Source organism: Petaurus breviceps, unplaced genomic scaffold, assembly GCF_028583685.1.
Source record: "Petaurus breviceps papuanus isolate PSGF00001 unplaced genomic scaffold, PetGlider_PUasm1.0 90752, whole genome shotgun sequence".
Classification (NCBI taxonomy): Eukaryota; Metazoa; Chordata; class Mammalia; order Diprotodontia; family Petauridae; genus Petaurus; species Petaurus breviceps.
In genome coordinates this window covers 7,505,557-7,522,196 of record NW_027187336.1, presented here as the reverse complement: position 1 = coordinate 7,522,196, position 16,640 = coordinate 7,505,557, and the positions used below count along the sequence as shown (strand labels likewise).

Below are 16,640 nucleotides of genomic sequence, written 5' to 3'. Positions count from 1 at the left end.
CAGTTTTAAAAAACTGGAGCCTTGGAAAAAACACTGGTGTAAGAAATACAACAATTTGGTTCCTGGTTGGAAAGAGGGCAAAGGTCACCAGCTTTACCGGTTCCACCCTGCCCTCTTTCACCTCTCTCTGAAGTTGATTTGCATAGTAACTAGTGTCTTCCACAAGGCTGGGAAATAACCTTCTCATTCTGGCCCCACCCAGCTCCCTTTTTGCTAAGAGGCATCTCTGGTATGATTTGAAAGGGACATCAACTTCTGACCCAGAGATGCCATAGTTAAAAGGAACTTTGGACCATGACTCAGATAAGGATTGAGAAGGAGAGACTTTTCTGTACTGCAGCTGGAGAAAGGGAACTGAAAGGATAAACTTAAAATACCTGAAAGTTTCTCTACCTCAGGGCTTCTTAAACTTTTTTCCACTTGATATCCCTTCCTCACTTCTTAAACTGTGGGTTTTTAAAGGTAGCTTATCGGTTGAGTGAGACTAAGTGGAGTCTACTTCCAACTGGCTAAGGAGAGAGCCCCAGGACTATAGCTAAAGAGCTAAGAGACCATGTCCCTGTCCTCCATGAAGAAGAAGGTCATAACAGCTGCAGTGGAACAGAGAGAACAGAGAAGCCAAGGACCCCCATTTTGTGGAGAAAGCAGTTGGTCTGATAATACCACCAAAAGACAGAAGGATGTCTGCTTCGCTGGAGTCATGCTGGGGAGGAACATGTTGCCCACGCATGCCCCCTTCATGAATGTTCTCTGGCCATATGTGTTCCCTTGTTTCCTCTCCCCCACTCAGGGTGTGTGATAACCTAGTAGAGAGTGTACTGTACCCACTATGAAGGGGAAAAGCACTTCCTTACCACTTATTTTGTTATGCTTTGTAATTAAATTTCTTTTGAACTAATGTGTTCTCTGGTTGGCTTAGTAAAAATAAACATTTGTGGAAAAAATTTTTCAGTTTTGATTTTCAGTGGACATTGCCCCATAAAGTAACTCAAATTTGGGATAACTTTCTGGGAATCTATGTATGAGGGGTTTGCTAGAGACTATACTTATTTTAAAAAAAAGAAAGAAAGAAAAGAACTTGTTCTCACAAAAGATCCAAATCAGTAGACTTGTTTGAATTGTATTAGGTAGATGATGGTGATGATGATGATGAAGAAGAAGATAAAAGAGGAAGAAGAAAAAGAAGAAGGAGGAGGAGAAGGAAAAGGAGGAGTAGAAAGAGGAGGAGGAGGAGGAGAAGAAGAAGAAGAAGAAGAAGAAGAAGAAGAAGAAGAAGAAGAAGAAGAAGAAGAAGAAGAAGAAGAAGAAGAAGAAGAAGAAGAAGAAGAAGAAGAAGAAGAAGAAGATTTGTTGGTGGAGCATAGGCTGGAAATTTAAAAATTGTTCAGTGTTTTTAATGACCCCCAAATTTTCACTGAAACAAAGGCCTATCATTTTAATATATATTCTTCTGGAAGATAGGTGGAAAGAACTGGGCCTAATTACCCTGGGAAAGTCACTTAACATCTATTTGCCTCAGTTTCTTCAACTAGAGATGGCAATAGATTCTACTCCACAGGGTTGCTGTGAGGATTGGGGGAGATAATGTGTGTAAAGTTTTTAGCACAGAGCCTAGCTCATAGCAAATACTTAATAAAAGCACATTCTCTTCACTTCTCCTTCTGGTGATACTACATATCTGTGAATCATGGAATAGAGAATTAAAGTTATAGGCCACCAAAATGCAGGGAAAAGACATATAACTAACTGGTGTGAATAATCTGCAGTATATTGCTAATGAAGAACTGTGAACCAAAACCAAGTCAGAGACATTAAAAATATGTAGGACCAGAAGAGAAGATAGGCTGGTCATGTAGAGAGAATGAGGGATAGACCATTTACATGTTCCATTAACACCTAAGCAACGTCCAGTAATCTCAGAGTTCTTGAGGAAAGTTCCCACCATCTTTTTTTTTTAGTAAAAATTAAAATACCATTTATTTTTCAAGTTGAGGAAGGGAACAGAAAAAAGTCCATTGAATTTAGCAAATAGGAGTTCATTATTGATCTTGAAGAGGGTTTGGTAGAGTGACAATAATAATAGTGTGATGAATGAAATTTTCCTAGATAAATAGTTTCTTGGTAATTTATAATTAATTTATTAATTATGATTATCAAATAATAAAATTAAGTCACTAGCCTCTCATAATCCAAAGACACCCCCTAAAGAATATTGGCTAACAATCAATGAAGGGGTAGACATATTAATAGGGAGGTAGGCAAAAAGGCTTCAACTCCTCCTGCCGAGAACATGACCTGATTATCATAAGACTTGGTCACCTCCAGCAATCTGGACAAAAGAATTCGTCTCTATCCAGACTACTCTGGCTGGTTTTCCCCTTCATAAGCTGGGTAGTTACAGCATCTTTGAAAAACTCCCTGTGGAGGATCTATTGAAAGACATGCACAAGAGTCACAAGATGAGAAAGCATCAGTAAATTGTGATCAACCTCCCCAGAGTAGTATATACATCTACTAATAAGTTGTAATAAAAAATAAATAAATAAAAAAAATAAAACCAAATAAAAAAGCAAACAAACAGGAACAGCTAGGTGACCAAGTGAATAGAGCATCAGCCCTGGAGTCAGGAGGACCTGAGTTCAAATGCATCCTCAAACACTTAACACTTACTGGTTGTGTGACCTTGGGCAAGTAACTTAACCCCAACTGCCCTGATTTCCCCCCTCCAAAAACACACAAAAACAAAACAAAACAAAAAAATACACCAAATCAGAATGTCAAAAATAAAAAATGCTCCTTATTCTTTCTTTTTTATAAAAAAGGGGAAAAAAGAAAGAAATCCAGCAAATGGAACATTTTTTTTAACCTTAAACAGTTTTATTAAATTAGCAAGAGTATAGTGATTGAAGAAGCATCAGGTACATATAGCATAAACTATGCCTTTCATTCAGTTCCTAGATATAGCTCCTCCCAAGGCAGAAATACATTTTAGACTGGAGTCCATTTCTCAGCTACAGCATGGCATTATAAGAGAAAAAGAACTCAGACCTTAGTATCCTATGATAGTTTTCCTATCTCTGTTCTATTGTCTACTGCAAAACCTCCAACACTGAAATGGGAGGGAAGGAGAGAGGGAAACAAACATTATTCAGTGCTGATATAGTGTGCAAAGCACTTAGTCATGTTACAAATATTATTTTATTTGATCTTTACAACAACCCTGGGAGGTAGTTACTTTTATTATGCTTATTTTACTATTGAGGAAACTGAGGCAAACAAAAGCTAAGTGACTTGACATGGGGATGCATTTGACTCAGATCTTCCTGACTTCCAACTCAGCACTCCATTCACTGAACAACCTGGGCATAGCTAGCACCAAAACCATGCTGGGGCCAAATCTAATAGGCTTGTTTGCATAAATGTTCTTTCAACTTCCCTCCTTTCTCCCTCCCCAACTAACAGATTAGTTGTTAAACATTTACTAGCTTACCTCTGTATTGTTCTAATAGTTTATAAATATTGCTTGCGCTCAGCAAGAGTGCAGTAGAAGGCTCAGGGAATGAAGGAATCACTGTACTGGAGACCTGGTGACCTTCAAGCTAACAACAACTGGCATTTCTATAGTGTTTTAAGGTATGCAAAGTGCTTTACATACATTGTCTCATTTGAGCCTCACAACACCTCTGGCTACCATCCAAAGGGTACCTTCTGACTGTAACAAATTTAATTCTGACAATGATGGGGTCACAGATGCTACCTAGCCACCACTGTGTTTCTCTCAGTGTCTATCTTTTGCTTGTTGCATTGTTATCTTGCTTGGCCTCTGTTCAATCATCTTGGTCAGTTGATTTACTGTATTTCTAAAAATTTTGAACTTAAACAAAAAAAGTTTAATATCCATAGCAGAACAAACACACAAAAAGGATTTTATATAAAACCATTAATTGCTATTTCATTATGTTTTCTTCCCAATTTTTCCTCCACTTCTCTTATTTGGTTTTTAAATCCTTCTTAAGCTCCTCTATGGCCTGTAAACAATTCATATTTTTCTTGGAAGCTTTTGGTACAGGAGTTCTAATTTTGCTGTCTTCCTCCTGTTCCATGCTTTGATCCTTTTTCTCCCCAAAATAGGAACCTAAAGTTGGATTGCTTTGCTTCCTTTGCATGCTCATTATGCCACTCAATTACTTGACTTTTGAGCTTTTTGCAACAGTAGAACTCTGCTTCCAGGGAGGAAAGCTTTGTCCCAAATCACTGGGGTTTTCAAGCTGCTGGAGCTATTAGTTGGCTGCCCTCTCTGAAGCCTTCACATACTCTGGCACCTGGTCACACACCACAGGACTTCCACCCAAGACAGTAATCCAGATCCAAGCAGGTTAAGCAAGAGCAATTACCCTCTGAATGGTCCTTGGTCCCCCTACAATCTGCAGGCCAGTAGCTCTGAAGCAGCTATGCAGCTGTGGCAGCTGCCACACCTCAGCTGCTTCTGCCTCCGGGGGCAGAGGCCAGATCACACTCCTGGACCCCCTGTTCCCAAAGTCCACACTGGCCTCTCACTTTATCTTTGGAATTTATGCATTGATAATTCTGGAAACTGCCACAGCTGCTGGTGATCCATTCTCCTGAAGTCTGCTCTAGGGTCGGGGCTGCCCTGAGGCTAAAACCTCAGTCTCTCTCAGGCTGGGCTCGGCTCCCAGCATGCTGCAATGAACCCTTTCTGCCAGCCTGCCTAGCTGCTTTTAGTGGGAGATTTGTTTCTCTCTGTCACTTTGTGGTTTCTGTAACTCTAAAGTTTGTTTAGAGTCATTTTTTATAGGTATTTGAGGTGGTTATGGGGGGAGTGGACAGAGTTTTCCTGCTTCTACACCATCATCTTGGCTCCCTATTTCATTTTATAAGGGTAGAAATCCCACACATTACCTTCAATACTGCTCGGTTTGACTCTGCTTCTTTCTGAACTTCTGTTCTTTTCCTTCTCCTCCTTAAAATAAGTGAGAAAGGAAACACATTGTAATAATAATTTTTTAAAAAGCACAACAAAAAAATTAATCCATGAAGTGGTCAGGTTTAAAATTGGATGTCTTTTTCTAAAGCTTTAGCTCATCATCTCTCTGTCAGGAGGTGGATTATGTTTCATCATAGGGCCTCTAGAGTGGTGGTTGGTCATTGCATTGATTAGATTTCTTAAGTATTTTAGTTTTTTATTTTATTTTTCTCTCCTCACACCTCCTTTATCCACTAAGAAGGCACACAATATGATAGCAATTTTATATGTGAAATCATGCAAAGTATATTTCTATATTAGTCATATTGTTATAAAAAAGTAAGAAAAATAAAATGAGAAAATTATACTTCAATTTCCACTCAAGAATTCATCATTTCTCTATCTGGAGGTGGATGGCATTTTTTTCATCAGGAATCCTTTGGGATTATCTTGGATCATTGAATTGATCATAGTAGGCAAGTTGGTCAACATTACAACATTACTGTTACCAAGCACAATGATCTCCTAGTTCATCTCCCTTCACTTTGCACCAGTTTATAGGTCTTGCCACCTATTTTGAAACCTCCTCTCCCCAACCACTGGTAATTTCTTATAGCTACAATAGTATTTCATCACAATCATATGCCACAGCCATTCCCCAATTGATGAGCATCCTCTTGATTTCCAATTCTTTGCCATCTCAAAAAGAGCTGCTATAAGTATTTTTGTACATACAGGTTCTTTTCTTTTTTTCTTTGTTCTCTTTGGGGTACAGATCTAGTAGTGGCATTGCTCAGTCAAATGTTATGCACAGTTTTATTGCCTTTTGGACATAGTTCTAAATTGTTCTCCAGAACAGTTAGACCAGTTCAAAACTATGCCAACAGTGCATTAGTATAACTATTTCCTCTATTCACCCCCACCCCCACTGCAACATTTATCACTTCTTTTTGGTTTGAGGTGACAAGTCAGAGCTGTCTTAATTTACATTTCTCTAATCAAAAGTGACTTACATAATTTTGTCATATGACTATAGATGGCTTTGCTTTCTTCTTCTGAAAGCTATCTGTTCATATCCTTTGACCATTTATCAGTTGGGGAATGGCTCTTATTTTTATAACTTTGACTCACCTCTATATATTTGAGAAATGAAGCCTTTACTCGAGAAACTTGCTATAAAATTTTTTGATGTTGCATCATCGTCTATGGTACCTTTTAGCAAAATGTAGTTTCTCTGATTATCTCTTTTAATTAAGTTTATTTTTACTTTTGTCTGACATCATGATTGCTTCCCCTGCCTTTTTTAGTTTAGTTGCAACATATTAGTTTCTTCTCCAATCCTTTGTTTTAACTCTGTGTGTCTTTCTGTTTCAAGTGTATCTATTGTAAACAATATATATTTGGATTCTAATTTTTAATCCATTCCGCTTTGGGGTTCTTTTTTATGGGTGAGCTCATTTAGTTTACATTCACAGTTATTATTACTGTGTATCTCCTTTTATCCCATTTTCTCCTGTTTCTTCTTCTCTTTCTTTTTTTATCCTGTTCCTTCTCAAAAGTCTGCTTTGCTTTTGACCACAGCCTTCCTTAATCTGCCTTCCCTGTTATCATCCCCCACTTTTCTCTTATCCCTTTCCTTACTATTTCTCTCTTGAATAGGATGGATTCCTATACACAACTGAATGTGTATTCTTAATAGGATTTTTACTGAGCCAGTCTCTAATTTGGGAATACTTGGTCCCACAAAGCAGGTCTGGATATGGGAGTGCTAGTAATCAAGTAGTTTGATTAATCAAATTCAGAGTGAGAAATGTTTTCCAAGCTGAAGTAAAAGCAACGGTTATATATTTAAATCACAGGTTGGGAAGGGGGGTGGAAGGGAAGGCCAGGGTTTGAGTGGTTTTCCAGGAGAATCCCACAAAACAACAGTTATGAAGTCAAGTTTTTGGGGGTCGTGATCATCTCCCATAGGGCATAGAAACAGAGTTCTGTGATTGGAACAGGTTCAATTATCTTTGATTTGCTTCACTTAAGGTACATAGCCACAAAAAATGCCAGTGATTGTGAGAGCTGTCAAAGGTTTGACTGATCATTTTAAGCTACATTGTAAATCTAACTCACAAGTTAGAAAAGGCAATTCTGAAAATCAAATCTATTAGTATATTCATTATACATGTCATGTAGATTATACTTTTCACACTTAATCTTTATAATATTTTTATGTTCACTTTTGATTTGTGTGTGGTTGTTCTTTCCATTTATATTGTTGTAGTTATTATGTATATATTGTTTTCTTGATGATGCCATATTAGTTCATGTAGATATTTCCATGCTTCTCTGTATTCATTACATATATAATTTCTTATATAGCATTGTAATATTTAATTATATTCATGTACCACAATTAGTTTGGCCATTCCCTAATTTAGAAGCATCTGATTTGTTTCCCCAAAATGCTTTGATAAATATTTTGGTGCAGGAGCCAAGATGGCGGAATAAAAACAGGACCTCTGCATAGTTCTGGTACCACCCACCTCCAATACATGTAAAAAAATGACTCTAAACAAAAATTTTAGAGTTACAGAACCCACAAAATGACAGAGAGAAACAAATCTCCTGCTGAAGGCAGCCTGGCAGGCTTACAGGAAGGGTCCATTGCAGCATGCTGGGAGCTGTGAGCACTCCTATGTGAGCCACATGGTTCTGGCACCAAGGTGGCCTGACCAGCAGTGGACAGAGCAGATTTCAGGAGAGTGAATCACCAGTAGCTATGGTGGTTTCCAGACTTCTCAACCCATAAACACAAAAGACAAAGTGAAAGGTCAGTGGAGAACTCTATTGGAACAGGGGGATGGAAGAGCATGGTCTGTCCCCTGCCCCCGGGGCTAGAAGTGGTGGAGGCATGGAAGTTGCAGCTGCTGCCACATGGCTGCCTCCAGAGCTCTGGCCTGCTGATTGTAGGGGGACCAAGAGACCACTGAGCGAGTAATTGCTCTTGCTTTAACCTGCTTGGATCTGGGTCATGGTCATGGGTGGGGGTCCTGGGATGTGTGGCCAGTGTGCCAGAGCTTGTGGTGTCTGTAGAGAGGGCACCCTCATAATAGCTCTGGCAGCTCTGAAAACCCCAGTGATTTGGGAAAAGCTTTCTCCATTCTGGAAGCAGAGTTCTACTGTGGCAAAGAACTCAAAAGTTAAGTAATTGACTGGCAAGATGAGCAAGAAAAGGAAGCACAATAGGACCACAGAATCCTTTTTTGGGGACAAAAAGGATCAAGGCATGGAGTGGGAGGAAGACAGCAAAGTCAGAACTCCTGCATCAAAAGCATCCAAGAAAAATATGAATTGGTTACAGGCCATGGGGGAGTTCAAGAAGGATTTTGAAAATCAAGTAAGAGAAGTGGAGGAAAAATTTTGAAGAGAAATGAGAATGATGCAAGAAAATCATGAAAAGCAAGTCAACAGCCTGTTAAAGGAGAACCAAAAATACACTGAAAAAAATAACACCTTAAAAAATAGACTAACTCAAATGGCAAAAGAGGCCCAAAAATCAGTGAGGAGAAGAACGCCTTAAAAAGTCAAATTTGCCAGATGGAAAAGGAATTTCAAAAGCTCACTGAAGAGAATAATTCCTTCAAAATTAGATTGGAGCAATTGGAAGCTAATGACTTTATGAGAAATCAAGATACTATAAAACAGATCCAAACAAATGAAAAAAATAGAAGGCAATGTGAAATATCTCACTGGAAAAACCACTGACCTGGAAAATAGATCCAGGAGAGATAATTTTAAAATTATTGGACTACCTGAAAGCATGATAAAAAAAAAGAGCCTAGACACCATCTTTCAAGAAATTATCAAGCAAAATTGCCCTGATATTCTAGAACCAGAGGACAAAATAGGAATTGAAAGAATTCACCAATCACCTCTTGAAAAAGATCCCCAAAAGAAAACTCCTAGGAATATTATAGCCAAATTTCAGAGTTCCCAGGTCAAGGAGAAAATACTGCAAGCAGTCAGGAAGAAAAAATTTGAGTATTGTAGAAACACAATCAGGATAACACAAGACCTAGCAGCTTCTACATTAAAGGATGGACAGGCTTGGAATATGACATTCTTGAGGTCAAAGGAGCTAGGATTAAAACCTGGAAGAATATGCTCAGTCTCGCTGGGTATGTGATCCTTGGTTGTAACCTGAGCTCTTTTGCCTTCTGGAAAATTGTATTCCACTGCCTCTGATCTTTCAGTGTAGAGGCTGCCAAATCCTGTGCAATCCTCCCTGTGGACCCTCGATATTTGAATTGTTTCTTTCTGGCCACTTGAAGTATTTTCTCTTTTATCTGGTAGTTCTGGAGTTTGGCCACAACATTTCGAGGACTTTTCAGTTTGAGATCTCTTTCAGCAGGTGTCCGGTGGATTCTCTCGATTTCTATTTTACCCTTAGGTTCTAGTATCTCAGGGCAGTTTTCCTTAACGAGCTCTTGGAGAATGTTGTCTAGGCTCATTTTATCATCATAATTTTCTGGCAGGCCTATGATTCTCAGATTATCTCTCCTGGATCTGTTTTCCAGGTCAGTTATTTTTTCTTTGAGGTATTTTACCTCTTTTTCTAATTTTTCATTCTTGTTGTTTTGCTTGACTAATTCTTGGTTCCTCATAGAGTTATTTGTTTCCATTTAATTCTGGTTTTTTGCAAATCATTTTCCTTGGTTAATTTTTGAAGCTCCTTTTCCATATCATACACTTTTCTTTTTAGAGAGATGTTTTCCTCATTATAATGTTTTTCTAATTCTGCTATTTTCGTTTTGAGAGAATTATTCATTTTGTCTTCTATCTCTCTCATTTTGTTTTCAAAGTTCCTTTTGATCTCATCTAGGACAGCCTTCTGTGCTTGGGACCCATTCCCTGTTGACGTTTCAGCTTTGGGTGTGGAGTCCACATTGTCTCCCTCTGAGGCTGGTTCCTCCCTCTGAGGATAGTAGGACTCCAGAGTCTTTGTCTTTGTAGTTTGCTTTCTACCCATTTTGAGGCAGGGTCCTAGCCAGGCCCTTCCTCTAGGATCCCAAGCCTTTGCTGTAGAGGGTTTTACCCTGGCGCAAGAGTTACTATGTTTTCAGGGTCAGGGGGGTGTTTGGAGCAAGTGAGGTTCACTCTGTCATCCTAGTCTTTGGAGGTCCTGAAAGGGGCTTTAAAAAAAAAATTCTGGGCTATGAAGTGGTAGCCCCAGGAGTGTTTGCTGTTCAGGACAGGGGCCCCTGTATTTGCTTCTTACCTTGCTCTTTCCAGTCCCAGCCTTTTGGTGATAGGCCTGGTAGTGGACCTTGTGGTTGGTGGGAAGACTTGCCCTCTGAGTTGATCAGGCCCCTTCCGGGCCTGCTTCTGCTGGCTGCACCTTCTGGGCCTGCCTCTTGCTAGGATTAAAACCAAGAATCACCTACCCAGAAAAATTGAGTAGAATGCTTCAGGATAAAATTGAGGATTTTCAAACATTCTTAATGAAAAAAACCAGAGTTGAACAGAAAATTTGACTTTCAAATACAAGAAGCAAGAGAAGCATAAGAAGGTAAACAGGGAAAAAGAAATCATAAGCAACTTATTAAAGTTGAATTATATATGTTCCTACATGGAAAAACGATAATTGTAACTCATAAAACTTTTCTCAGTATGAGGATAGTTGAAGGGAATATATATGTATACATACAGATATATGTATGTATAGGAGGGTATTTGTGTGTATAAATATATATGTGAGTATGTGCATATGTATGCACATGTATACGTAGACAGAGGGCACAGGATGAGTTGAATGTGAAGGGATGATATCTAAAAAATAAAATTAAGAGGTAAGAGAGGAATATATTGGGTGAAGGAGAAAAGGAGAGATAGATTAGGGTAAATTATCTCATATAAAAGAGGCAAGAAAAACCTGTTACAATGGAGGGGAAGAGCAGGAAGATGAAAGGGAATGGCTCAACCTTACTCTCATTGAATTTGGCTTAAAGAATAACATACACACTCAATTGGGTATTTTACCCTACAGGAAAATAGGGAAGAGGGGGACAAAAGGGGCAATGATAGAAGGGAGGGCAAATGGGGGGAGAGGATAGTTAGAAGCAAACACTTTTGTAAAGGGACAGGGTCAAAGGAGAAAATGGAATAAGTGGATAGGATGGAGGGAACTATAGTTAGTCTTTCACAATATAACTACTATGGAAATGTTTTTCGTAACTACAAATGTACAACCTATATTAAATTGCTTATCTTCCATGGGGGTGAGCGAGGAGGAAAGAAGGGAAAAAATGTGGAAATCAAAGTTTTAAAAATAAATGTTAAAATAAAAAATTTTTCTTATATGTAACTGAGAAACAAGATATATAGGCACTAGGGTATAAAAACCCATTTTGCCCTACTAGTAAGTTGGGGGGGGGGGAGTTGGGGAGGATATAGGAGAGAACAGATTGGGAGAAGGAATATTCAGTAGGTTCACTATTTTGGAGTGGATGGGGAAAAAAATTGTAACTCAAAATCTTGTGGAAATGAATGTTAAAATCTAAAAATAAGTAAATAAATTGGAAAAAATTTTTTAAAAAATATTTTGGTGTATTTGGGGACTTTCCCCTTATTGATAGCATCCTTAAATTATAATCTCAATAATGAGTTTCTCTTCAAAGGCCATGAATATTTTAATCATTTTGTTTGCATAATTCCAAATTATTTACATTAATACAATTATCTGAAACTTTACTAGCAATGTATTAATGTGCCTATCATTCCATGACTTCTCTGACATTGAATAGGCAATCAGGCTTGTTTGGTTTACAATTTAATTATATATTTAAAAATATTTTAATGTTATTATAACTATCTCATGAGGATGAGGAAGTGAAGAATTTCTACTTGCACATTTCCAATTTTCTAGACTTGACTCTTGTTAATATTGTAGAGAATTGGTGTCACTCCTCTCTAAGATGCTTTCAGTGGTTAGTTATCAATGATCTTAAAAAAGTGTCCCCAAAAAGAGGGCAGTAGGGTCACAGCAAGAATTAGCCAGGCTGGTTTCAACCAGGGAACCAGGATGGCAATTTTCTCTGGTCTGGGAGGAAAGGAACTCAAGCTAATTGCTTTCTTCTTTTCTTCTATAGCACTTACTTGCAGTACCTTGGGCACAAATATGGATGAGTGGATATGAATTGGTGGAAGAAACTGAGGGGAAGATGCATTTAAAAAGAGGACTGGTTGAGTACCAGGGATGATGTGAAGACAAAAGATTTTGTGACTTGAACTTTACCAAGAAGAATCTTTACCACGAATAATAAAGAAAAGATGGTAGAGCCTTTGATGGTGAAAGGAAAAGGAACTGGATGGGAAAAAGCCATGTTTCTTCTACTGCTGTGGATATGCTAAATTTATAGGTGGCAGCCACTTGGCTAAAACTGGGAGCTTTTTTACATACACTTCTAGGAGATTATATAGACAAATCAACTTAGATTAATTGGCTTATATTAAAATTTTAGATCAGTAAGCAGCAACAAATATGAAAGAAGTGATTATTAATAACCAGTTATGGGGGAGATCCAGGCCTTTTCCATGTCCTATTTCCTTGTTAGAAGCTCAGTCTTTGAAGGACATTACTGACCTCTGCCAAAAATTTACCCCACCTAGACCATCTTATCTAGGTGAATTCCTGCCCATTGTGTTGTACTTAATTTGGAGTGGGGATAAATTCTTTGATTAAATTGGCCAAGGCTAGGGGTGATTTCAAAATAAATGACATGATCAAAGTCACATTCCCCAATCCATCATTAGACTAAGTCCACCTCTTTATTTGTTAACCAATCAAAGTCAATTGCCACCCTCAGGAACACCTACCCTTCCAAGGGCATATAAGCCCTAAATAGGTTCCATGAGGGTTCAAGGGTGTCATTGACCTCTATTAATAATATGCTAGCATTATTAATAAAATGATTAAGTACCCAGAAACTATGTCTCTCAAACTTTTTAAACATCACAAATGGAGATAGCAGAGGAGAGTTCAGTGATATACACTTAGCTTTCTTACCTTAAGTGAGACCAGTAGAAGTACCTGAGTAAAATGGAGTGGACACTTATTCTTCCATGAAGTTTGATTTTAAATGGGAAAGTCTAGAAATAGATACATTGCTACTTTCCTATGGGAGTTGCTGGACAGAGGACTTGAGTTTCTGGGTTCTTAGCTTTCTTGCCAAAAATGAAGATTACTTTGTAACCATATAGGCTAGGAAGAGATAAGATTGCTTGGGCCAATAATTTTTGCCCATTTTATACTAATATAACTAGAACTGATGTTGCCTTTTTACTTGGAGAGGCTGGTGAAGAACCTGCTTCTGGAAGAGTCATGATGATGTGTAATGGAAGTGCCTTTGAGCATAGATACATATTTTATAATTGGTACTGGTCTGGCAACCATATGATTAATAGGAGGCTCTTTGATTAGATATATAGACAGAACTGGGTTTACCTTAAAAAATTATAATAATCTTTAGCTTTACCTAATTCTCTTCCATTGGACTTTGATGGTTTGATTCCTTCACTGATAGCATCTGGCAAATGACAATAACAACAACCTGGAGTGGAATTTCATTCTGTCACTGATGAAGATCTGGGAAGGCATATATACGGAGAATTTTGTTATCCTTTTTAGTTTACTTTCTCAGGATCCATGGCCATGGCAATGTCTACTTTCCAGGTGTTAGATAACTTCCAGAATAGTTCCAGGGATTCAGGATAGTAATTTCTAGAATCATAGTGATAGGCAGTCCTATGGAGGCTGCACCATGAGATACAGGGATGACAATTGATATTTACTATGCTTGTGGAGAGTGATGATATTGCTAAAGTTAACTTGTGAGCTTAATGTTGACAAGATGCCTTCTTTGTCTGTTGTCCTATAAAGCAGGTAGGCACTGGTCAATGAGGAGGGAAAAATTGCAGGGAACCCATGGGGAAAACTACAGGTAATGCAGAGAGGAATGTATATGCCTCAACTGGCCTCCATTGAGGCTTGAGGGGATTTAAGGGAGTGCACAAGATGTACCTGTCTCAATTGACCCCACTGAGAGGTAGGGGTAGTTGCCCCCTCTTTTTGCTTTTTTTGCTTCCCCCCCACCAAGGATGATTAGGGAATTCTGTAGGAATTAGTGCTCCCATTATCCAAAACCTTTCTGAGAAGACTAGACTAGAATACAGCTGATTATTAACCCCTCTGAAAGTATCTGCCTGTCTCAACAGATGAAGAGTGAACTTGTTAGAGGCTGTAGTCCCAAAACTCCAGTGCCTCCTGAGTGTTTCTGTGAAACAGAAGGCAAGGTCAATGGTTTATAAAACGGTTCTGTACATGGGCACTTGATTTATTTGCTTTCATTTTTGCTATATTTAATAAACTACGTAATTACAGCATGTTAAGCATCTGAGTCCTATTATTTTGAGTAAGTAACAACCTGACAGATCACAGCTACAGGGTGGGAACTCTAGTGCTGTGTACAATCACAGATTTCATTCAGGCCCTTCTCACCTCACTTCAGAAATATTGCAATAGTACCTTAATCGGTCTCTCTGCCTCCTCTTTCCACTCCAATTCTTTCTCTACATAGATTCTAAATAAAATTTCCGTAAGTGCAAGTCTGACTATGTCACTCTTCTACTCAATAAACTTCATTAGCTCATTACTGTCTCTAGAACAAAGGATAAATTTCTGTTTGGCTTTTAAAGCTGTTTACAACCTTGCAACAACCTACTTTTTTCAGGCTTATTATTCTTTTACCCAAGCAAGAGGCACTTATTAAATGCTAGAAACTTCCCCCAACCCCCAGCACTACAGTATAATCAAACTGGCCTTCTTACTTTGTTTTCCTCTTAGGGAACATTATAATACATCTCCTATCTCTTTGACTTTGCACAGCCCTGTAATACACTCTTCCTCACTTCCTCTCTCAGAATCCCAAGTTTCTTTCAAGTCTCAGCTCCAGCTCTATCTACCTTATACATGAAGCCTTGCCAGCATACCGATTGCTGGTGTTTTCCCTCCATGTTACCTTGTATCAATTTTATGTATTCTAAGCTCTTCCAGGATAAATTTTTTCATTTGTCTTTGTATCCAGGATGCCTAGCACCCTGTTGGGCACATAGTAGACCGTTAATAAAATGCTTGCTTAATAATCTTTCTTTACTTCCTCCTCTTTGCACTTCTCTTCCTCTCCCTTTTCTGTCTTTATATGGACAAAAATTCCTTATCAGGAAGGTCTAATTATTCACTCCAACATGAAATTTATCCTTGTCATGGTGGTGGTGGTCATCACCTTCAAAAAGCCTTAAGTGCCCAATTTTGCCAGAAGGTGCTGTCCAACTTGTGTACCCGATCTGGCCAGACCCTTGCCCTCTAGGGCGCTATTTTAAACAATAATTCAGATGAATTTAGAAAGGAGTTATTAACCTGGGGGGGGGGAGGCAGAGCGATGTCTGTCAACTTAAATTTTTTTTAATAACTACTCCAATATAATTTATGTCCTTGGTACGTCCATTGTTTTATGCACTTAAAAACATTAGTCTGAGAAGGGGTCCATAGGCTTCACTAGACTATCAAAAGGGGGGGGGTTGACACAAAAAAAGAGATAAAAACCCACGAATGACAATGAAACACTTAAAATACAGAGTTTAAGTCACATTTTGCCTCATCCGTTTCTCACCCAGAGTCTCTCTCTCTTTTTTTTTAAGCAATTGGGGTTAAGTAACTTGCTCAAGGGTACACGGCCAGGTGTTTCTGGGTGGGTGCTAAGTGTCTGAGCCTGGATCCCATCTCCAGTTCATCACGACACTGGGGACGGTGCTCTTACTCGCTGTGCTACCTGGCCGCCCCCAGAGTCTCTTTCAATATTCTTTTTCCCAATGTGAAAAGTAGCAACTTAAGTCAAGGAAAGCACGTGCAGATGATTTTCTATTAGAATACTTTTTCCTTTGGACTCCCAAGAAAACCTACGCCTCTCTCCCCCAGCCCTCCCTCCCCTCTTGCTTTTTTAAGACAGAGCCACCCCTGGTCGCAGTAAGTGCAACCTCGCACCAGGAAGCTCTCGAAACCCAGAGAACAGATAATTGAGGAGGAGTAAGAAAAGGAGGCGGCTCCTCACGTTTGCTGACTTCCCAGCTCCGCCTCCCCTGGAAAACCCGGCATTGAATTAGACCGAGCAAGCTCGGACCGGAGCCAGGGACCTGGGTGGGGAAGCTGCCACCGCCTCCGCCGGACGCGCGCATGCTCCTTGGCCTCCTCATGCCGGGTGGGAGGAAGCTGTGGCAGGGTTCTCCGCGGGGAGGGGCCGGCCTTGGGCGTCAGCGCCGGCAGCCATCTTGGTTTCCCCGAGAAAGGAACTGAGAGGGGAGAAGTTGTAGAGGGGGAGGGCCAGAGTGGGGCGGGGAGAGAGAGCGAGGAGAGCAGGGAGGCGGCCGCGGCGGGCTGGGCGGGGACTGCCGGCCTGACTGACTGGTTGGGTTGCGGAAGTGGAAGCCGCTGGCTGAGGCTGCTGCCCTCCCTCCCTGCCCGCCCGCCTCTGCTTCAGCTTCCTCTCTGCCTCCCGGGAGCGCGAGGCCGGCCCGGCTGTGGATGGTTAGATAGCCCCCGCCGCCAGCCCCC

The 16,640-nt window shown here is 39.7% G+C and overlaps 1 protein-coding gene across 1 annotated transcript in view; it reads left to right on the top strand.

Annotated features, from left to right (window-relative positions):
• The first annotated feature begins 16,247 nt into the window (after positions 1-16,247).
• LOC138146099 (actin-related protein 3-like) overlaps positions 16,248-16,640 on the top strand; it is an 80,723-nt gene continuing 80,330 nt past the window's right edge. Inside the window, 2 exon segments of the mRNA XM_069067779.1 lie at positions 16,248-16,456; positions 16,458-16,639. Of these exon segments, the coding sequence (XP_068923880.1) occupies positions 16,263-16,456; positions 16,458-16,639 (376 nt within the window). The 5' untranslated portion in view covers positions 16,248-16,262.